This window comes from Neofelis nebulosa, chromosome 9 (assembly GCF_028018385.1).
Source record: "Neofelis nebulosa isolate mNeoNeb1 chromosome 9, mNeoNeb1.pri, whole genome shotgun sequence".
Taxonomy (NCBI): domain Eukaryota; kingdom Metazoa; phylum Chordata; class Mammalia; order Carnivora; family Felidae; genus Neofelis; species Neofelis nebulosa.
The window spans coordinates 105,391,660-105,416,328 of NC_080790.1; the positions used below are offsets into that span (position 1 = coordinate 105,391,660).

General features: G+C 38.8%; 1 protein-coding gene and 1 pseudogene across 2 annotated transcripts in view; both read right to left on the minus strand.

Annotated features, from left to right (window-relative positions):
* Positions 1-24,669, minus strand: part of SLX4IP (SLX4 interacting protein) — a 177,984-nt gene that overhangs the window by 152,719 nt on the left and 596 nt on the right. Inside the window, exons 1-2 of one of the 2 annotated variants that reach the window (XM_058684879.1) lie at positions 23,473-24,176; positions 3,469-3,524 (exon numbers count right to left, since the gene is read on the minus strand). In XM_058684879.1, the coding sequence (XP_058540862.1) occupies positions 3,469-3,495 (27 nt within the window). In that variant the 5' untranslated portion in view covers positions 3,496-3,524; positions 23,473-24,176. Of the gene's footprint in view, positions 1-3,468; positions 3,525-23,472; positions 24,177-24,669 lie in introns of those variants that run through there. The other variant, XM_058684881.1, reaches the window with a different exon arrangement.
* Positions 3,200-3,298, minus strand: LOC131486413 (U6 spliceosomal RNA; annotated as a pseudogene).

Below are 24,669 nucleotides of genomic sequence, written 5' to 3' on the forward strand. Positions count from 1 at the left end.
CAATAGGGGGAAGGGAAGGGAAAACAGCAAGGAAAATACTGGAAAATACTAAAAACACCAACCTCGTGCCAGACTCCATTGTGGGTTGCAAAGTTGTACTACCCACAAGGTGGTGGAATCCCAAGCCATGAAATTAATACAAAGCCTGGTCCAAAACCACTGAAATGCCAGTGGCTCCAGCAGAAGTAAATTTGGAAGTGCTCAGCTGCACTACAGGGCTCATAGGTCCTTCCACCGTGTGTGTGTGTGTGTGTGTGTGTGTGCGCGCGCGCGCACGCGCATGCAATGCACACGGACCATGTGCAGGATGTGACTGAAAATGAGCGATTAAAAAGTACACACATGAACACTGATCACCAATTTATTCCGTGCTTAGTATATAATAGTGGAAGTGACAGAATAATCTAAAAGAGGCTGAAATAAATTACTTTAAAATTATAAAGAAGATAAAAGGAGGATACAGAAACACATTTTTAAAATAGCACAAATATATATACATATATAAAAAAAAGAACTGGTATAATTTGAATTAAAAAAAAAATAACCAGGGCACCTGGGTGGCTCAGTTGGTTAACCATCTGACTTCGGCTCAGGTCATGATCTCACAGCTCCTGAGTTAAGTCCCATGTTGGGCTCTGTGCTGACAGCTCAGAGCCTAAAGCCTGCTTTGGATTCTGTGTCTCCATCTTGCTCTGCCCCTCCCCAACTCGGGCTCTGTCTGTCTGTCTCTCTGTGTCTCTCTCTCTCAAAAATAAACAAAGATTAAAAAAATTAAAATAAAATAAATAACCAAACACAAATTCTCATCTGAAAAATGTAGTCACTAAAAATAAACAAGTTAAAGAGTAGATTAAATACAGATTAAATAGCAAAGTAAATATAGATGAGAAGATTTTAATGAACTGGAAGAGGTCCAATAAAAAGCACTCTGGGGGCACCTGGGTGGCTTAGTCAGTTAAGTGTCCAACTCTTGATTTGGGCTCAGGTCATGATCTCACAGTTCGTGGGTTTGAGACCTGCATTGGGCTACACATGCTCACAGCATGGAGCCTGCTTGGGATTCTTTTTCCCTCTCTCTCTGCCCCACCCCCATCCTTCTGTCTCTCAGAATAAATAAATAAACTTTAAAAAAAAGAAAAGAAAAAAGCACTCTGAACACAACGTAGGGACACAGAGACAAACAATAAAAGGCAAATGGCCAAGCAGCACTCATACAAGCCTACCAGAGCAGCATTTGTCGGAATGGACAATGCCTCCCAAACCATGTAAATAACAAGCCTAAGCTTCAGACTTCATAGTGAAATTGTAAAACCTCAAAGACAAAAATAAAATCTAAAGAGGACCCAGAAAGAAAAAATTTGATAACCAAGAAAGAAATCACAATGAGGCAGACAGCAGACTTCTGTAGTGGCTAGTTTCCACAGATGAGCCCCCACAATTCTTCCTTTCTCTATGAGCATATGCTGCTTCTTGCATCAAAAGCTGCTACTATCCTTGGGCTGGGCCCTTTGGGTGTGCTGACCAACGGAATACAGCATAAGTGCCACCTGAGACTTTTGAGCCCAGGCCTTCAAAGAACTGGCAAATTATACTTCTGTCTTCTAGAAACTTGCTCTGGGGCACCATCCCTCAAAACTCAGCCACCATGCTAGTTGGTGCCCAAGCCACACAGAGTAGCCATGTGAATGAGAATGAAGGACAGCAATTAACAGCCCCAGGTGAGAGCCCAACCACGGTATCAGCTGACAGCTATGTGAGTACATCATCCTTGATGTTCCAGCTGAATGGAGTCCCCACATAACTGCAGCCCCAGCCATCATCAAAAAGAGAAATGACCCAAATGATACTGGGCAACCTGGAATAGTAAGAATGAAATGGCTTGTGTTTTAAGCCACTAAGTTATAAGGTGGTTTTAAGTATCAGTCAGTATCTACAATGTTTCTCAGTTGCAATAACAGATTCCAGAAGACAATGGCAAAATATCTCCCAAGTGCTGAGGACAATAATGCTCAACCTAGATTTCTATAACCAACTTTCTAGAGTTAAGACAAAAAATACATTCTTAGACAAACAGGGAAAGTTCACCACTTAACAATCTCTCATAAAAAGAAATACTACAGAACACATAGATACAAGAAATAATTGTAAGCAGTGAAATGTATAAGTATGTTGTAAATCTAATAAGCCATGACCTGATAAAAATAATATATAATTACAATATTAAGTAGTATCTGACCTGGCTAACTACTGTAATTTGCCTGTTCTGGTGTTTTTGTTTTTAAGTTTATTTATTTATTTTGCGAGAGAGAATGTACGTGCGCTAGAGGGGCAGAGAGAATCCCAAGCAGGCTCTGCACTGTCAGCACAGAGCCTGTAGTGAGGTTTGAACTCACGAACCGTGACATCATGACCTGAGCTGAAATCAAGAGTCAGATGCTTAACCGACTGAGTCACCCACGTGCCCCTGTTTTGGTGTTTTGAATGTACTAAATGTAACACTAGTATAGAAAAGATGTCCTGGGGCGCCTGGGTGGCTCAGTCGGTTAAGCGGCCGACTTCGGCTCAGGTCATGATCTTGCGGTCCGTGAGTTCGAGCCCCGCGTCGGGCTCTGTGCTGACAGCTCGGAGCCTGGAGCCTGTTTCCGATTCTGTGTCTCCCTCTCTCTGACCCTCCCCTGTTCATGCTCTGTCTCTCCCTGTCTCAAAAATAAATAAAACGTTAAAAAAAAAAAATTAAAAAAAAAAAAAAAGAAAAGAAAAGATGTCCTAAACAGCCAACACGGGTGAAGGCATCTCAGAGACCTTATACTATCACTTCTTCCCCTCTCCTTCCCTACCACCCCTCACACACGGTTCCCTCATCCCCCCACACTTGAGAAGGTCTCAGCCCCAGCCATCAAGAGAGACAGAAGAGAAACTTACAAAAATAAAACAACACAGAACGGCCAGGCAAGAGACCTCTGTACAGGCATTCACCCACCTGCAGCATTTGCTGCCTACCTCTTTATTTTCATCTGCTTTGTCATAATCAAAAATCATGTCACAGATATACAAACATGAATAACAATTTTCAACATTAATGACAAAGTTATGACCAAAAGGCATCTTACCTAGATTTTAAGCAACTCTCATAACCACATGAACTATTCATTTTCTCCTCTATCTCATTTTTAATTTTTTTCTCAAGGGAGACCAAGTTTAAAAATGAGGAAGCTTCATGAATTTGCATGTTATCCTTGTTCAGGGGTCGTGCTAACCTTCTCTGCATCGTTCCAATTTTAGTGTCTGTGCTGACCCCCTCCATCTCATTCTTAACATGCAAATCTTCAATCACCTAAAGTTGTCAGTAAAATCCCTAATTTAAAGAGGAGAAGGAAAGTTCAGGGCTTCAATTGTCAGTGCACACCAAACTCAGTTATATTAGCAAATGATTAACCATTTTAGAGAAGGCTATTAAGCGCTACTTACTTTAACAGCAAATTTCTTTGACGCCATGGTTTACTGATTCCAGAGTAATTACAGACCTTTAATGGAAAAGAAAAAGTTGTAAGTAAGTGTATAAACATCTTTTTCTATTTGGTAATATAAAGGAGAAAGGAAGACTGAATAATCAAATATCAATAAGTATTTGCAATTTAAATGTTTACTTATAACTGGTCCCCAAAATACATTAAATTAGTAACTTAAAAACCACTAACAAAGGAAAGCACAGACTCAGATGGATTCTACCAAATGTTTAAAGAATTAATATCAATGCTTCACATCCCTTTATTAAAAAAATAGAAGCATAGGGGCGCCTGGGTGGCTCAGTCGGTTAAGCGTCCAACTTCGGCTCAGGTCACGATCTCGCAGTCCGTGAGTTCGAGCCCTGTGTCGGGCTCGGTGCTGACTGCTCAGAGCCTGGAGCCTGTTTCAGATTCTGTGTCTCCCTCTCTCTCTCTGACCCTCCCCTGTTCATGCTCTCTCTCTGTCTCAAAAAAATAAATAAACGTTAAAAAATTAAAAAAAAAAAAAGTAGAAGCATAGGGCGCCTCGGTGGCTCAGTTGGTTAAGCGTCCCACTTCGGCTCAGGTCATGATCTCGCGGTTCATGGGTTCAAGTCCCATGTTGGCTCTGTGCTGACAGCTCAGAGCCTGGAGCCTGCTTCAGATTCTGTCTACCTCTCTCTCTGCCCCTCCCGTGTTCGTGCTTGCTCTCTCTCTCTCAAGAATAAATAAACATTAAAAAAAAAATTTTAATCAGCTATATCACTAGGGAGTTGTGCAGTTGGAAGAGCCTGCAACTCTTAATCTAGGGGTCATGAGTTTGAGCCCCACTTTGGTACAGAGATTACTAAAAAATTATCAAGAAATAAAAAATTTTTTAAAGCAGGTATATTTCTATATACTAGCAATGAATAATCCTCAAATGCAATTAAGAAAACAATTCCAGGGGCTCCTGGGTGGCTCAGTTGGTTAAGCATCTGATTCTTGATTTCGGCTCAGGTCATGATCTCACAGTTCAAGGGATTGAGCCCCCCATCAGGCTCTGCGCTGACAGTGTGGAACCTGCTTGTGATTCTCCCTCTCTCTCCATCTCTACCCCTTGCATCCCTCTCTCTCTTGCTATCAAAATAAATAAACATTAAAATAAAAAGAAAACAATTGCATTTACAAAAGCATCAAAAAGAATACTTATAAAAAATTTAACAGAAGGATAATGAGATTTGTACAACAAAAATCACAAAACATTACTGAATGAAATTAAAAACTTAAGCAAATGGACAGACATCTCATGTTCAGGCACTGGAAGACAATACTGCTGAGATAGCAATACTTCCCGAATTGATCTAGATTCAACACAATCTCTATCAAAATCCCTGAATTCTTTATAGAAATTGACAAGTTTATCCTAAAATTCATATGAAAATGCAAGGGATCTGAATAACCAAAACAAGCTTTTCTTTTTTTAATGTTTATTTATTTATTTTGAGAGAGACAGCATGAGCAGGGGAGGGGCAGAGAGAGAGGAGAGAATCCCAACCAGATGTGAGGCTTGATCCCAGGGACTATGAGATGACAATCTGAGCCAAAATCAAGAGCCAGACACCCAACCAACTGAGCCACCCAGGCACCCCGCCAAAACAAACTTGAAAAAGAAGTTGGAAGACTCACACTTCCCCATCTGAAAACTTACTACAAAGTTACAACAATCAAGACAGGATGATACTAGCATAAGGATAGAAAGATCAATAGAATAAAATTGAGAGTCCAGAAATAGACCCTTACACATTTATAGTCGATTGATTTTTAACAAACATGTCATGACAATTTAATGGGGAAATAGTCTTTTCAATAAATGGTGCCAGGACAAATGGATATCCATATACAAAGGAATAAAGGTGGACCGCTACATCACACTACATGCAAAAATTAACTTCAAATCAATGAAAGACCAAAATGTAACACCTTTAAAACCGTAAAACTCTTAGAAGAAAACACAGATAAGATACGAAAGGCACAAGTGACGCCCTGCCAACAAAAAGCTGATATTATCAGATGTCTTTGAAATTAAAAATTTCTGTGCTTCAAAGGACATTATCAAGAAAATGAAGAGAAAACCCACCAAAGGGGAGAAAATAACTGTAAATCATTTGATAAGGGACTCATGTCCAGAATACATAAATAACTCTTACAACTCATTAACAGAAAGACTAATAACCCAACTTAAAAGTGGACAAAGGTTTGAACAGACAATTCTCCAAAGAAAACAAATGGCCAATAAGCATATGAAGAGATGTTCAAACTCATTGGCTATCAAGGAAATACAAATCAAAACCATAAGGACATACCACTTTACACCCACTAGCATGGCTCAAGTAAAAAAGACAAATATGGGGCGCCTGGGTGGCGCAGTCGGTTAAGCGTCCGACTTCAGCCAGGTCACGATCTCGCGGTCCGTGAGTTCGAGCCCCGCGTCAGGCTCTGGGCTGACGGCTCGGAGCCTGGAGCCTGTTTCCGATTCTGTGTCTCCCTCTCTCTCTCTGCCCCTCCCCCGTTCATGCTCTGTCTCTCTCTGTCCCAAAAATAAATAAAAAACGTTGAGAAAAAAAAAAATTTAAAAAAAAAAAAAAAGACAAATATAACAAGTGTTGACAAAATGTGGATAAATTAGAACTCTCATCATGGCTGGTGGGAGCTGAAGCCACTTTGGAAAACAGTTTGGCAATTCTTCCAAAAGTTAAACATACACTTGCCATATGATCCAGTATTTCCTAAGTATGAACCCAAGAAAAACATATGTCCACATAAAAATGTATACAGGAATGTTCACAACATTATTCGCAATAACCAAAAAATGGAAACAACCCAAATGTCCATCAATTGATGAATGAATAAACAAAATGTGGTATATACGTACAGTGGAATATTCGTTGGCAATACAAAAGAATCAAATACAACTGACCCTTCAACAACATGGAAGTTGGGGCGCCGGCCCCGCACACCATAGAAAATCTGTGTATAACTTGTGACTCCCCCAAAACTTAACTACTAATAGCCTACTGTTGACCAGAGCCTTTCTGATCATATAGTTGATTAACACATATTTTGTATGCTACATGTATTATATATTGTATTCTTATAATAAGGTAGGCTAGAGAAAAGAGAATACTAAGAAAATCATAAGGAAGTAAAAATACGTTTATACTACTGTATTGTACTTACCAAAAAAAAAAATGTATAATCGGACCTGCACAATTCAAGCCTGTATTGTTCAAGAGTCAACTGTTCTAGGACGCCTGGGTAGCTCAGTTGGTTGAGCCTCTGACTTTGGCTCAGGTTCTCACGGTTCAGAATCTCACAGTTTGTGGGTTCGAGCCCTGTGTCAGACTTTGTGCTAACACCGCGTGGAGTCTAATTTGGATTATTGGTCTCCCACTCTCTCTACCCCTCCCCTGCTGCTCATTTTCTCTTTCTCTCTCTCTCTCTCTCAAAAATAAATATTGAAAAAAAATTTTTTTTAACATTTTTTATTGTTGAGAGAGAGAGAGAGACAGAGCACAAGCAGGGGAGGGACAGAGGGAGGGAGACAGAATCCGAAGTAGGCTCCAGGCTCTGAGCTGTCAGCACAGAGCCCGACAAGGGGCTCGAACCCACGAATGTTGAGATCATGACCTGAGCTGAAGTAGGATGCTTAACCAACTGAGCCACCCAGGTGCCCGCCAAAAATAAACATTAAAAAAAATTTTTTTAAACAAAAAGAGTCAACTGTTATACGACCCTTTACTGTGCTCAGCCAGGCAAATGCCCTCTCTCACCCTTGCAGAAACCTAGAGAATTACTTTCTGGAGAGGGTGAGACAGAGGATCTCTGGTCTGGAAAACACCAGGCACAGCATAAAGTGGGGCTACTCTACTGAAAAAAAGAGAAAATTAAGGGAAGATTTACAAACTTACTGATAACTTCCCCAACCCACATGCCCCTTATGATGGTTAATTTTATGTGTCAATTTATCTGAGTTATCTATGCCCAAATAACTAATAAGACATTATTCCTGGATATGTCTGTGAGGGTGTTTCTGGAATAAATTAGCATTTGAATTGGTGCACTGAGTAAAGCAGATGGCCCTCCCAAATGTGGGTGGGCATCATTTAATCCATTGAAGGCCCAAATAGAACAAAAAGGTGCAGGAAGAGTGAGTTGGGACACCCATATTCTCCTGCCCTCAGTCTTAAGCACTCCTGGTTCGAAGGCCTTTGCACGGAGAATGAATTACACCACTGGCTTTCCTTGTTCTCCAGCTGGCAGACAGCATATCGTGAGACTTCTCAGTCTCCATAATAGCATGAGGCAATTCCTATAATATTTATATATACCTCATACTGGTTTTGAGTTTCTAGAGAACCTTGACTAGTACACCCCTCTATCCTGCCTAGCCTCTCCAAATAGACTAAAACCTGCCCATTCAGGGAACTGGACTAACCTAAAAGGCAGAATCTCTAAATACTGACATCAGGGACTCTCAGGAAAAACCTAGACAGATGGCTCTAAAGTGAAGTCCACACCCACAAGCCCCACATCTGTATGGAGAACTGACTTCCAAATCTTTTTAAGCCCCACTCTCAAATACATGTAAACAACCAGGAATCACCTGCTGCTATCCAAGGAACAACTCTTTCATGAAAGAAAACAAAACAAACAGAAAAAGAAATTACTTGGCCAAAACCGAGACTATGCAGGGAAAGGGAACCATTTTTTAAGAAACTATCATTAATATCAAGGAGATAGAAGATATTACAACCAAAAAGCAATACATACAATAACAAAAAATAAGAGAATTTCAGAAAACAACAAATTAAAATTATGATAGCTGAAATAAAAACAACACAAGTGCTGGAGGAATCAAGTTTAGCAAGTCCTTCAGAAACTTCATCAAAAAGATGAAAAATAAGAAAGAACACATTAAAAATTAAAGGACCAGTACAGGAGGATCCATACATGAAAGTTAGGATGGAAACAACTCATATTAAGGCATATATCACAGTAAAACATCAGGCATTGGGAACAAAAAATTATATATATATTATATATATATATAAGTAATATATATGGATAACATATACAATACATAATATGTATATAAATATATAACACACACACACACACACACACACATATATACACAAAGTGTGTGGGAGGTGAGTGGAAGCAGTGGTAAGAAAATATTTGGCTCCAAACTGCTCAAACCAAATCCAGAGACTAAAAGACAATAGAGAAATAGCTTCAAAATTCTGAAGAAAATTGTTTCCAACCTCCAACTGCATTTTAAACATGAGGGGGAGGAGGAGGCATTTTTAGACATGCAAGGTCTTAAAAAATTTAAATCCCATGCATCCTTTCTCAGGAAGCTACTAAAGATGTGCTTCACCCAAATGAGGAAATTAACCAAGAAATAGGAAGATACAGGAAACAGGAAGGCCAAGATAGGCAAAAGGCAGAGGAAATCCCAGGATCTGGTGAAAGCAGAGATCATGGGCTAGACCAAGAGGGAACCATCAGCACAGGCTACATTTTACAAGTCTCCAGGAGATGCATCTTTAAAAGTGTCTGCAAGCGCACAAAATTAATTTTAAACAACTGGTGGAGAATATGAGATTAAGAATGGGAACATGGAAAGCTAGGCAACTTATTGATATTAGGGTAAACAAAAACTGCAAGAAAATAAAAAGAGTACTTCATATACAGCTGAGCTACAGCTAGCATTTATAGTCATGATAACAAACACTGAATCTGGACCTAAACAATATTATGTTTATGACATTATGAGGATGGGAAATATATACGTACTTGTGTATTATATGGTAGGGGCATAGGGGCTAACCTGAGCAAAAGCTCCCTTTAATGCTAAGGGAATGATTAGAAGCAAAGCTTAAAATCGATAAAAAAAAAAAAAAAAAAAAAAAAACAACAACAACAACAATAACAACCACCACTACCTCAGTAATAATAAAGAAGAAATATAGCAAGGAAGTTTGTGATATGGACCAATTGTTAAGTGCTAAACTTGGCTCCAACATGAAGAAGAGTAAGTTGAAGAAAGCTGCTCTGGAGGAAGGAATGAGGTGAAAAGGATGCCATAACTCATAAGCCTTGTACATGGAACTGTTTGCCTGTTTAAATTGTGTGCACAGAAGTTTTAGAGCAGCACTGTACAACAGAAATAGAATGCAAGCCACAGATGTACTTTCCAATTTTCTAGTAGCAGCAGTTAATAAAAAAGTAAAAGGAAACAGAGGAAATTAATTTTAATAATATTTTTATTTAACTTAAAAATCCAACACATTATCATTTCAGCATGTAATCAATATAAAAATATTTACATTCTTGGTGTTTTAACTAAGTCTTTGAAGTCAGGTGGCTATTTTATGTTTACAGCACATTCAGCTGGCCACATGACAAGTGTTTCATACCTGTGGTTAGTGGCTACCATAACAGACAGTGCAGTTTGAGAATGCTTGGGTTTTATAACAAGAGATGCACGTATGTCTGTGTCCCAGATTCCCAATCCATAACATAGGGATAGAAATTATCAAAAGGATTAAATAAAATGACATGAAAACTCCCAATGAACTGGGCCCTTAATAAGTGTTAACAATTACTTAGTCAGTGGTGATGTTTTAATTTTTTTTCAAAATTTGATAACCTTTGATTCTATTTTTTTTAATGGACAAAAACATCCTTATCCAAACCCAATCACTTTAATTATTCATTTCTATTCTCTGAATGATGTAATACAGGTGATTCAGAAAAATTGTGAAGGACATCCACCTAGTAACTCCAAAAATAAGTTCCTAGAGAATCAGGAACATGTGTTTGAAACAACATTTACAAAGTCATCCTGAAAACTTTAGGTAGATCTTTATATTATTTAAGACTGATAAACACAAAATCAGTCCCCTTAAATACACTAAATTAAGTTTGAATAACTTCTGCTAAGAATTTAGGGAGTCCCTCACTGGAGGGTACTTAAGGTCTTCAGCTGGTAGAGAAAAGGGAAAGAGAGTTTTGTCAGCATGTACCCAACCAAGCTGAAGCATGTGATCGAATTATTTTTTAATTGTACTCTGGTTTTCCCATATGTCCTTCCTTTCCTGAAGGACAGGTAGACCACACTGAAGGCTGCAGCAAGACTTTCAAACCATATCTGCCATTAGATAGATTACAGGCCATGTTACAGTGAAGGTTACATTTTTCAACTCAAAATAAGGTTCCAGTATTCTTTTTTAAAATGCTTATTTTTTTCTTTTTCTTTTTATTAGTAAAGCAAGAGTAGCTGAATTTTTCTAAGGACTGGATTCTTCAAAAAGTATCATTGAAGTCCCATCTCAAAAATACGATCTGTAGGAATCTAGGACTGAAAAGTATATATTTTTGTATAAAATAATATGGTCTGCTAATGTAAAAATAGGCCACACGTAAAAGGAACTACATACTACATTTTGCATATATATTTTTCTTAATTCCCTTCACCTATTTCATAATTTTACCTTTTGCATATTTTCAATTCATTTTTTAATATGATATAGCATTCTTCCTCTCGGTGTATATAGTTTTTTTCATTTGTTTCCACAATGTTTGGAGGCTCCAAAAGTCACAACTTTAGGGCTAAGAGAGACCTTACGAACTATCTACCCAGCCCTGCCATCTATTCCCCTAACAAATATACTTGTGAGATGAGGCCAGGGTCTCACAGCTGAGGGTCAAGGGCGAGAGAAGAGACTTGTCAACTCAGCCAAGGGCAAACTAACACCATCTGTCATCTGCAGAACTGCCAAGGTCGATTGCTAACTGGACTGTTAGCCCACCACCACCCCCCCACCACCACCACATTCCCAAACCTCCATTGCCCACAAAGGCAAAAAAAAATCCCAACAGAGTATGACTTCAAATAGAGCTACATGAGTAGTGGTTCTCTCCTGCTAATGGAAGAAAGGAAGGAAGTCTATGGGTAAGGAAATGTGGTCTGAATTAAATTTACCATTGTGCTATGTAACATGACATATATCTTCATAAACAAAAAATAAAGTTCATCAACATAAAGCCCATAACACATCTGGATAGCCAAGTGCACAGACATTGAGCCTGCATATCCGCTGAAGTCATTTCAGATAATGAAGATGTATTTCTTTTGTTTCATTATATCATTAGAGACAAGGGCTAGAAATGAACTAAACGGTGAACTGAAGCAGTCTGCTAATTCCCAAATATGGTAAAAGCACACTTACCATCCTGGTAGAAACAGGTTCTTAAAGGTGAACAGCCCTCAGAGCACTGCCTGACACTAGAGGGCGCTCAAGAAATGTCTACTGAATGAAGAAATATTCCAGATAATAGGAGCTAAGTCATTTATGCACCCAACCATTTTATTTTTGCTGTTTTTAGAGAAATTTTCCAAAGAGTATATTGAATCTTTATGACTTTCATAAAAAAATGCCACATATTGATTATTTTTTTGATATTCAGAAGATAGTTACCACCTATCATCACACTGGGCAATACCCATATTAATGCCCCTCTGAGCTGTTACTCAACAATGGAGCCAGTGAAGTTTCTGGCAGATCTAGGCTTTCCTTGAGCTGTCAGAGTGCCTGTCTTCCAAGGTTACCTTTCCCCCTCAGTTCTGCAACTTAATCAGATAAGGCTAGAAACTTAAGGAACCAAGTTTGTCAGGTTAATGGGATATTTTCCAAGCCTCTCTTACATGGATTTGCATGGACTTCAGTGTGAAGGTAACAAAATGGCTGCTGCCTTAACTATAAGATTTCTGAAATGATGAAATGGCTGAGTCATGATACACAGGACTGTACCCTCTGGGTTTGGGCCTCAGCATTTCATTCTTTCTGCCTCAGTAGGACAAGGGTGTTACACAGGTAGACTCATGTCTCTTCCATTTCAAAACCTTTGCTTTGTAATCCAAAATCCAACAGCAGTTCAAGGAACAAATAATACCAGTTTACAAATTCAAGAAGAAGAGGGAAGCTGCTCCCCTCCACAACTCATTTTATGAAGTCCTGACAGCAAAGCCCGACAAGGGAAGTATAAGAAATGAAAATCACAGCCAATTCTACACCTGAACATAGAGGCAAGAAACCTGAATAGAAGCAACTGAATCTAACATATGAAAACTATACCAGAACCAAGTGAAGTTTATCAGAAGAGTGCAAGGTCGGTTTAACACTAGAAAAATCACCATAATAAAAAACTAAAGTAGGAAAAAAAAACAACACAAGGTCATTTTAATAGGAGTAGGAAAAAATAAAGAACAGTAGAAATCTGAGAAAAGAAATTTCTTAATAATAGGAGCACATGGACAGCTCAGTCAGAAGAGCAGGCAACTCTTGATTGCAGGAGCATGAGTTTCAGCCCCACATTGGGTATAGAGATTACTAAAATTAAATAAATAAATAAATAAATAAATAAATAAATAAATAAATAAATAAACTGGGGCACCTGGATGGCTCAGTCAGTAAAGCAGCCGACTTCGGCTCAGGTCACGACCTCATGATCCATCAGTTTGAGCCCTGCATCAGGCTCTGTGCTGACAGATCAGAGCCTGCAGTGGATTCTGTGTCTCCTTCTCTCTCTACCCCTGCCCTGCTCATGCTCTGTCTCTGTATCTCTCTGTCTGTCTCTCAAAAATAAACAAACATCAAAATTTGTTTAAAAATTAAATATTTAAATAAACTTTTTTAAAAGTTCTTAATCATATGAAAGCATCTACAAAAAATGTAGCAAACATGCTTCATAATAAATCATTAAAAGCAATTTCTTTAAAATAGGTAGAAAATATAGATTTCATACTACTTGGCAATAAGAATGAAATCATGCCATTTGCAGCAACATGGATGGAAATGGAAGGTATTATGCTGAGTGAAATCAGTCAGAGAAGCACAGATATCATATGTTTTCACTCATATGTGGATCTTGAGTAACTTAACAGAAGACCATGGGGGGGGAAGGGAAGAGCGAAAAAATAGTTACAAATGGAGGGAGGCAAACCACAAGAGACTTTTAAATACAGAGAACAAACTGAGAGTGGATGGGGGCTGGGGGAGAGGAGAAAGTGGGTGATGGGCATTGAGGGATGAGCACTGGGTGTTGTATGTAAGCCAATACGACAATAAATTATATTTAAAAAAGAAAAAAGAAAAAAAAATGTAGATTTCAAAATATCTTTTAGGAGCACCTGGGTGGCTCAGTCAGTGGAACGTCCCACTCTTATTTTGGCTCAGGTATGATCCCGGGGGGTCATAGGATCAAGCCCTACATCGGGCCTGTGCTGAGCACAGAGCCTGCTTAAGTTTCTCTCTTTCTCTCTCTCTCTCCCTGCCCCTCTCCCATCTCAGCCTCTCTCTCTAAAAAATTTTTTAGAAAGTAAAAAAAATATCTTTTAAACTAGCATCCCACAAATATAAAATATCTAGGAATACATTTAATAGGAAACGTGTAAGGCCTCATCAAATTGCCCTTCCAACTTATTACAGTTCTAAGCACAATCCTGAATAGGGAATCTGAGAAAGAGCAAAGAGGACTAAGATACTTGGAGGAGAGGAAAGAAGAAAAAACAAAGGAGGGAGTTTGTCTAACTAGATACAGCGAAATTGCAATGCTACAGCAAATAAAATAATCTGTACTGGCAAAAGGGTAAACAGGCCAAAGGGACAGACCACACAGACCAGAAGGAAACAAACCCACCCACCATCTATGGATGATAGAAGTGGCACTGCACATCAGTGGGAAATGAAGAGATCATTCACTCAATAAAATGTGGTTGAACAACTATTTATCCATTTGAAAAAAGATGAAATTGGCACTATTTCACACAACACACAGAAATCAATTACAGATGGACTAAAAACTCAAATGTAGAAAACCAGAACCTCTTACAAAAGTTTTCAAGAACTCAAAGTAAAGAAGTTGGTTTTTGTTTTTGTTTGTTTTAAATTTACTTATTTATTTATTTGGGGAGGGGAAAAGCAGAGAGAGAGGGAGAGAGAGAATCCCAAGCAGGCTCCATACAGTCAGCACACAGCTTGACATGGGGCTCGATGTTACAAACTGGGAGATCATGACCTGAATCAAAATCCAGAGTCAGACACTTAACTAACTGAGCCACCCAGGCACCCCTACAGGAGGAGTTTTTTAACTGGACACAACAAGTACAAACCATTAAGGGAAAAAAAAATGGTAGATCTAGCCATATTAAAATTAAAACTTCCCTACAGCCTGATGAAAATAGTTCCAATTCACAAATCCAACAACTCTTATAACTAGAACATATAAAGAACTCTCAAAACTTACAAGTAAAAAAACACAATGTAGTCAGAAAATGGGCAAAAGACATGAACATATATCTCACCAAAGAGGATATACAGATGGCAAATAAGTACATGAAAAGATGTTCATCATCAGCCATCAGAGAAATGCAAATAAAACCCCAATAAGGTATCACCATATACCTACCAAAATGCCAAATAAAATATCAACACCAAATGTTGACGAAGATACAGAGAAAATGTATCTCTCATACACTGCCAGTAGGACTGTAAAAGTGGCACAGCCACAATGGAGAAGAGATAGGTTTCTTATAATACTAAATATGCACTTACCATATGACTCAAAACCACTCCTAGGAATCTATCCCCAGAGAAATAAAACCTAGGCTCACATAAAAATCTGTATACAGAAGTTTAAAAGCTGTGGTTTAGTGTAAAATAAAAATACTAGGAAGACAAAAAAAAAAATCTGTATACAAATGTTCGCAGCAAACTTTATTCATAATAACCCAAAACTAGAAACAACCCAGATGTCTTTCAATGGGCGAATGGTTAAACAGACTGTGGTCTAGCTATACCACGAGATATTAGTCAGCAATAAAACAGAATGAACTGTTGATACAGGTAACAACTTGGATGGATCTCAGGGAATTATGCTGAGTGAAAAAAAAAAGACAACCTGAAAAGGTTGTTTCATGTATGATTCCATTTATAGAACATCCTTGAAATAACAAAATTATATAAAATTATATAGAAATTTCACTTCTATAAAAAAATTATAGAAGTGAAAAACAGATTAGAGGTTGCCAGGGATTAAGGATGTGGAAGGAGTATGTGGTTTTATATGAAGAGGTAGCAGGAAGGAGCCAATGGCAATGGAGTTCTGTACCTTGATTGTGGTGTTGGTTACATGAACAGACATGTGATAAAATGGCACAGAACTAAAGAAATACCTGTAACACTGCTTAAATGTAAGAACTCTGCATTGTACCAATGTCAATTCTCTGGCTTTAATGTTTGCCAGGGTACATAGGACCCCCCCCCCCATCTTTTCTGCCTGTGAATCTATAATTATTTCAAAATAAAAAGCTTGCAAAAATTAAAACTTCTGTTCATCAAAATACACCATAAAGACATGGGGGGGTGACAAACTGGGACAAGATATTTACAAGACACATAATCATCAAAAGACAACAATCCAAAATTAAACAATCCAATAGAAAAACAGGGAAAGGGACACTCAGAGCAAGGTGTCCCTGTCTTCCAGCCAAATCTGCAGGTCCAGCAAGGTAGTGGGAAACAGAGGTGAAAGAGTTTCCTGATCCCTTCTATTATTTATACCTTCACAATCACTGTGCGACAACCAATTATGACTCTTACCTCCTTTGGGGAGGTGGGAGGGGTGTGTCTCTCAGTATTCTTTCACAAAAGCTGAGAAGCATCAAGTCTAAATGCAAAAAGACCATTTACCAGGGAATCTGGGGAAAGCACACACTCTGCTCTTTTCTCTGACTGGAGGCAAAGAGCCCATCATCTGGGAAGAACAGATGACAGTCAAAGGCGGAGCCGTCTGCCTCCCACAAGAAGGAAAAATCACGACTTGGTGATGCCAGGAAGTCCCAGACCCCAAAAAGCTGGTTATCCTGAAGGTCGCCACAACCATAGCCTTTTAAAGTACCTCCTGTTTCCATCTTTATACTTCTCCATCCCCGAAGCCATCACTAGAGGTAACTGAGCAGAACTGTGTGCTGGCATCTCCCACATTGTCACAGGCCCTCTGCCCACCCCTCTATCCCACGGCTCAGGCAACTTCACAGCTTCAGTGGCCCCACACAGCCAACTCCATCATGTGTCCTTGAACATGCAGCTCCAGCCCTCCCCATCTTCACCCACACAGGCAGTCCTAGAGGAGTTATCCTCTGAAACCCAACTCAGACACCACCTGCTCCTTGGAGGCCTCCACAAATCTCCAGAATGAATCACTCTCTTCTCTGAGCCACATCTGCACCTTACACCACCATTACTCTCACACTTAGCTCAGCGAATTACACATAACTCTGATCCTCAGTCTGTCTCCTCTGCCTGACCAAAAGTGTCCTGAGGACAAGGTCCAACCCTGTATTCTTTGATACCTGGTGCAGGGCACAGGTATACATCAAAAGTGTGCTGACTTGAGCCTATTGATGTTACTAAATAAGGGCTACAGACTGGTAATTATTTTTCTAGATTTATACCTATTTATCTAATGCATCCTTACTGTCCCCAAATCCCAAATCCCACATTAAGCCTTTTTAAAAGGAGGTCAAAGCACTATGGACCTATTTCAATACATAAATAAGACTTAAGTTGAATGTATCACCAGCCTCAGTTGAAAACCTTGTAATACACATAAACTTGTAAAAAGAAGATCAAAATGTTTCCTCTTGAAAATAATGGGCAACAGATCAGAGGTATTGTTGAAGTTTAGGCCATAAATGTGAGTTTTTCACTGCATAATTTTTTTTTGTTTTTAAAATACTGACATTCTAACAAGCACTTGAATGGAAAAGATATTATCAGCCTCTGTATTCATTCAATTTTAAATCTGGAACATAGTGAGGTTTTTCTAGACTTGCTTTACTGATATTAAAAACTAAATGTGTGCATGCACACACACACACACACACACACACACACACACACAAAGCAAGTATGCATCTTAAAAAAGTACTTTCCTAGGTCCTTAAAGTTGCCTTCAGGAGGGAGCAACAAGTTCAGTGCCCACGTTTTAAAGCATAATGTTAAAAAGTCTTGCTATCAGAGCTTCCAGTTAAAGTCCAAGTTCAGTGGAATTTTTAATTTAATTTGCCTGATTTTAAGAACTTCAGGACAATATCCGACAAGATCAATTTTCTGAATATCTGAAAACAATTTACATGAGTATGCCAAGAAGTTAATGTATATTATAAATCTTACAAATAACATCCTCTATTCTGCATTCTTGAGCCCACTTTCCCGGGCCTGAGAATAGGCATTCTTTTCAAAAGAAGAGACTTTGAAACAGCATGACCCCTCCAAAAATATGTGTGCATAAATGTCTTTCACAGAGAGGGAAAGATTCTAAGATCCTTAAGAAAATTTGGAGGGAATGGAAGTAGATTAAACATTATCACATGATTGTCCTGTCATTTAAATACAAAGCAGAGATAAACGCTAATAAAGAAAGTCAGTGACCTTCTAGATTATTCTGTGGGAAAATCCAAGGCATTCTGAAATTCACATTTGTCTTCCTTTCAGAATTGCTGGCCTGTGTCATAAACCAAACCACCTACTCCAGATTAAGAAGACTAGAAATTAATTTTAGGTTTCTAATCTCTGGATTTCAAGTTTTATCAAGAAAATTATTATACTTCCTTTTTTCATCTTACCAAGATTTCAGTAACTAGGGGAGCAGAAACAGAAAACAAAGGCCCTAGAACTCCTGAAGTTGGAATGAGCACACACACACACACACACACACACACAGCAAAAACCAGTATCAAGGAAAAATCACAAACTAACAAAATACCACGGAAAACTGACAAATGAACAAAGATGCTCCTGGTGACCACTCAGATAAAGCTTAAGGAGGTGACCTCAGTGTAAGAAAGAATCAGCTTTTCCTATTACTCAGATGGTCATTTTGAATTCCAAAATCAGCTTGTAAAAAAAGGAAAACAAAACAAAAACCCAGGGAAGCTCCAACAGTGAAAAGTGAATAATACAAGTGACAAAAACATAAGGGCTTTTTTTCTTTTTGTCTTTAAATGTAGGTCAAATATTGAAATCCTCTACCAAAAATAATTCCACAGAACAGTCCTACCTTTCAGTCACTCTACATCCTTAATCCAGATCCATGATCTGGGCCCCTCATATCCTGCTATGCCCATAGAAAATCCTCACTGGGCCCGGCATGGAATGCTTCATTAATAGGAAAGATCTAATTTTTATTTAATACTTTGTCAGAAAGACACAGGCACCTGTCCATGGAGGCAGTCATGGTCTTCAGGTTCTAGTAAAACAGACATGCAGTCAAATCCTGCCTCTTCAAGTGATCTCAGACAAGCTACTCAATTCTTCTGTCTCCCGTTTTCTTATCTATGAAGTGGGATAATAATGAGTATCTATCTCTAGGGTCCTATGAAGATTCCATAAGATCTGATATGTAGTATTTGGCAATTCCTTGCTCAGTCTCTGTTAACCATAATCATTATAAACATTGCCGGGCACAGACAGACAGGTCCTGATCAATCCACTTCATAGCCCAAGCCCCACTCTGATTACAACTGTTTTCCAGCACCTTCACAATACAAAATAACTTCCATAATCATTAACATAATTGTCTTAAAATCTAGTATTTTTGACGTGAAAACTATAGAGATGGAGTACAGATCTTTAGTTGCTATTTGGAGGGAGAGTTACTACAAGGGAGTAGCAGGAGGGAATTTGGGGGGATGGTGACAGAACTGTCCAGCAGTCTGACTGCCACAGTGGTTATAAAACTCAGTGCACTGGTCAAAATTCATGCAAGTATATACCAAAAAGAATGAATTTTACCATATGCAAATATAAAATATTTTTTTAAATTGCAGAACAAAAAATTCTAACTAGAGAAATCAAAATAGTGACAAAAAACGAAATTAAATGTCCGAGACATCATAACAGCAATATTCTATATATTATCCTATAACTAACCTAAGTCAAATCCAATTTTAGTTACCAGCTCTGATTTATTCAAGCACAAAATGTCAATATTAATCAGGAGGCACTGCTTGTCTATAACAGAAGCAAAGACTTTTTTTTTAAATATTTATTTATTTATTTTGAGACAGAGCACAAGCAGAGGGGGTACAGAGAGAAAGGGGGAGAGAGAGAATCCCAAGCAGGCTCCATGCTCAGTGCTGAGCCCACAAACCATGAGATCATGACCTGAGCCAAAATCAAGAGTCGGAGGCTTAACTGACTGAGCCACCGAGGCACCCCAGAAGCAGACTTTAGAAATGTACCTACACCAACACTAAATGAATGGTATTCTCCATTTACATTTCTACTTTGTTGCCTAATGAGTAGGTTCGTAGTATGCACCCGTTATCGTTTACAATCTCCAAAAGATAATATACAAGTAGTAGGTTTTAAAGATTTAACACAGCTTAAAATGTTTAGGCATGTACACATCAAGAGATACAATAACTAAAAAGTCAATACATGCATTTTGTATTTTAAAAAAGCAAATTTTCACTCAGAAAACATTCATCCATAAACCACCAAACACAAAGGTAAAACCTCCCAATACATACACATTTACACATTTTACCAGTCACCTCCTGGTTTCAGTATACACAGAAGGCATGGCCACCAAATAATTAGACTTTTTTTTTCCAATTCAAATAAGCTAGAGAGGAACAAAGCAATGTGAAAAGGAGTACTGTGAAAATAAAAACCTAAATGCCCTTCAACTGTTAAATGTGTAAACCAATTACAGTACATCTAGCAAGATACTACCTAGCAATTAAAAAGAAATGAATTATTGATACTTGCAACAAAGAAGACTCTAAATCATGAAAAGAAACCAGACACTCCCATAACTCCCACCAAAAAAGATCATGTACTATACGATTCCTTTTAGATAAACTACAAAATGCAAAGTTATCTATAGTAACAGAGAATGGATGAGTGGTTGCCTGAAAGAAAGTTACCAGAAGGATTATAAAACAGCAAAAGGAAATTTGGGGGAATGATGGATATATTCATTACCTTGACTATGGTGATGGTTTGACCAGTATATACATGTCAAGCGTATCAAACTATATACTTTATATATGTGCAGCTTACTGTATGACAATTACAGATGTAACATGGTGATATTCCTCGTTCAGCCCCACACCAACACAAAAAAGTGATTATCACAATGAAACAAGTCATATAAATTTTTGGTTCCCCAGTGCATGTAAGACTGATATGTAAACTATACTATTCTATTAAGTGTGTCACAGCATTATACCTAAAAAAACAATGTACATTAAAAACAATGTAAATTAAATAAGGCTTTATTACTAAAAAATGCTAACGATCACCTGAGCTTTCAGCAGTTGAAATCACTGATCACAAAGTACCATAATAAATATAATGAAAACGTTTGAAATATTGTGAGAATTATCAAAATGTGACATAAAGACATGAGGCAAGCAAATGCTGTTAGAAAAATAGCACCAATAGACTTGCACAGTGCAGGGTTGCACTGAACCTTCAATTTGTAAAAAACACAGTATCTGCAAAGCACATTAAAGATATGCCTATATTTCTCAATAAGGCTGTTGAAAAAGACCATTAAAAAAAAATTCATATTCCTAGTACATTCTGTTTAGATCACCACCATCTCTTCCAAACAGGTGAATATCCGAAAGTCATGGAACTTTTTCCCTTAGTGATTTCCATGCATGAACAAAACCTTAATAACCTAAAGATTTAATAAATAACAACGGTTAATATCCACATAGCTGTGATCACGTGCCAGACATTGTTTTAAGCACTTTTCTGACACTAACTTATCTAACTCTCACTTTAACCCTAGTTTACAGATGAGAAGACTGAAGCAGAATGTTATCTGCTCAAGGTCACACAGCTAGTAGCTGGTGGAAGAGCTAGGATTTGAACCCTGGGGTGTGACTCTGAAGGTCATTTTTAAGTTCATTTCCTTGCCCTATGCTCTACTGGCATACACAAGACACCATATGTGAAAATCAAAAGCAATACATATTGCACTTAAAGAATACTTCCATACACACACAGAAGTATTTGCTACATTTTGAAAACTCCCAGGAGGCTAAATAAAAAACAACACATTGGAGCACCTGGGTAGCTCAGTCTGTTGAGCACTGACTCTTTATTTTGGCTCAGGTCCTGAGCACATCAGGGTGCGCTCTGAGCTTGGAGCCTGCTTAAGATTCTTTAACCCTCTCCCTTCCTTGTGTGCTCTGATAAAAAAAAAAAATTAAACAAATAAATAAAAATATTTTTTTTAAACCTTCATTCTTTTCCCAATTAATAGGTGGAAAAAGGACAAGCCAGAAAGACTGGACAACTTGCTGAGCACACAGAATAAATGATAAATTGACTGGTTCTTGGGAAGCTGGTTCACCACATTTCCAGTCCAATTCTCTCCAATGCCTTCAAAGTCCTAATTAATTTAAGTAAATCTACCTGGGAGACAAAAATCTAAATACAGCATGTGAAAAACATAAAAGTAATTTGCTGTTCTCTCAAACACCTTATTGGTTCCTAAATTCCATCCACAAGGTCTAATATTCTGCAGATAGTGGCCTACAGTCTTTTTAATGCTGTCCCCACCCCATCTTCCAAGTGATTTTCAGGAGCAGCTAGGATTGAGAATTCCTGAGACAAATGAGATTTAGATTTCTCATTGAAAAGACAGAAGAGAGCAAGATGCCACAAAAACTGGTCAAGCATGGCCCAGGGTTTTCCAAATCAATACTGAACTACTGAACACATGCAGGCTTTTGAATTCAACTTCTAATAAATTAAAAGTAAAAATATGCACAGAGGAAAAATGTGCACACAGGTGTTGCCATGGCAACAGTTACATAACATACCAGAATGACAAATTCTCAGCTTTTTAGAATCTAAATTGGCATTCGGACATCAAACTGATAACTAAAAGCAAAGGAAAATATGTCACATATCCGATGCATGTAAAACACGGAATAAACAACACATTGTGAACTGTTTAAGAACCACAGGTTTAAAAGAGACAGTCTATAGCTGATGCCCCGAATTAATGCTCCTTGAACTTTAAGGTGCACTCCCTAGAAAAGATTCTTGAGTCAGTGGGTCTTGGGATGGAGTCTGAAACTAACGTTTCTGAAAGGCTCCCAGGTGATGAGAGTCAGTATACCACACTTTGAGCAAGACCCTAAACCTTGAATACTGATCATCAAATTAGCCAACTGGTCTTCAAATATGGGGGTGTCTAGGTCCCAAGAAACAAGTGTCAATACAATTTACCCCTAGTATGGAAAAAGCAAACAAACAAACGTGAGGATACTGAGAAAGAAGCCAGGGGATACTTGTTGTCAGTCTTGTGGCTTAAGAACCATAGAATATTGTGACTCGCCGCAACCTAGTAGCTGTCGAGGTCAGTTGGAATGTAAATTCCATGAGAGAGAGGGGTTGTTTGTTTGGTTTACCGCAGAATCTTGATGGTCTAGCACACATCAGGTACTCAATAAATCCAATGAATAAATGAACGGGCAGTATATACAAACACAATCCGTATTTATGTCACAACCTAAAAATGTCTGAGACTGTATTTGTATAAATCGTGGTCGGCAACCATAGTTTGATACAAATACCTGGCCCATTCACTGATTTTGTCCTAAAAAAAACCAAAAAATTACCCAGAGTAATACTTTCACTTTCAAGCCCAGGTTTCTTGCACCCTCTGTTAACAACTCTTTAGCACTTTGAAAACAACGAGAAAAAGGTGGAAGCACAGGAAAAAGAATTCAGAAAAGGCTCAAAAATCAAAGAAAAAAAAAAAAACAGAGGGGGAGAGGAGATGGGCAAATAGTTCAGTGCAAGTGAAGGACCATCTCAGGTTGTCAGGAGTTCCATGTTCTTACCTATGATGGTGGCAGGGTTTGGGTTCGGGCTTTTATTAGTTTTGTTACTGTCCAGGGTCACTGGTGGAGTAGTACTTGGCTGAGCAAACTTAGACTACACAGGCAGCAGGCTCTGAAGCCCACCTTCAGGTGCTTTGGGGACTCAACCTTCGGCCTTACTTCCCCTTTCCCAGGGTCTCCCCGCGCGTTGGGTGGGGGGGGAGGGGAAGCTGCCGCTGCCCAAACACAAGATGATTTGGGCAGCCTCACTGTCGTCTTGAAGCCATAACCAGGAGTTAAGATGGCTGCGAAACACTGGGTGAGGGGCCTGAATAGCGAGAAGGATCTGCCCGAAAGAAAAATGGCCACCGTCCATTTCTCAAGGACAGCCCAAAACAAAAATGGCGACCAAGGCTGGCTATTCAGAGACTAGGAACGCAGTGAATAGGATTGGCAGGTAACGAATCTCCATTACCCATAGTGCTAGACAGCAGAGGTAATCGAGAGAAAAAGAAAACCCAACTTTTTTGTGGTACAGAGCTTCTTGATACCGGAAAGTTACTAACACAAGAATTACATTATAAAAACGGTTGGAAAGTAAAGGTGGTTTTCACGATACCAGATAAACTCTAAAATAGCGATTAACATAATTCCCTCCATAATTATTTTGAATGCTACAAGAGAATGAAAGTTTTGTCCTCGAACTAATAAACAGAATGGGGAGAGAGCGCCAAAATGATCCACTTTGAGGACAGCAAGTGTTGGCGGACTCCTAATCTCCCCGTAGGCCTCCCCCTACAAAGAGCTCAGGGCAAAAGCTTTGTGATGTGGCCCGCTCGCACTGCGCATGTCCACTTTCCAGAGCGATGCGGGGACGTGGTGGTAGTCCAATCCTTTTCTCCTGGTTTTGAAGGCACACGTAAAAAGGCGGCGAGGAACTGGCGCTGAAAACGAACCGCGCCTTGTGATTGGTCAAGTCTGGGAGGACGGAAGACTACCGCGAACTGTTGACTACTGTGTGATTCATTCAATAAATGTCTCCTAAACGCGGGCCATGAGGCAGATACTGTGCCCTAACAAGTCCATTTGATGTTAAATTCTTTGGTTTCAACACATTTGCTGAGACTGATGCTAAATAAGCTCCGCCCTATGGCCCTTTTCGGTCTGGGCCAAAAGCTTTCAGGGCTGAGACCCTCACTAAAACCCGGAGAAGCGGAT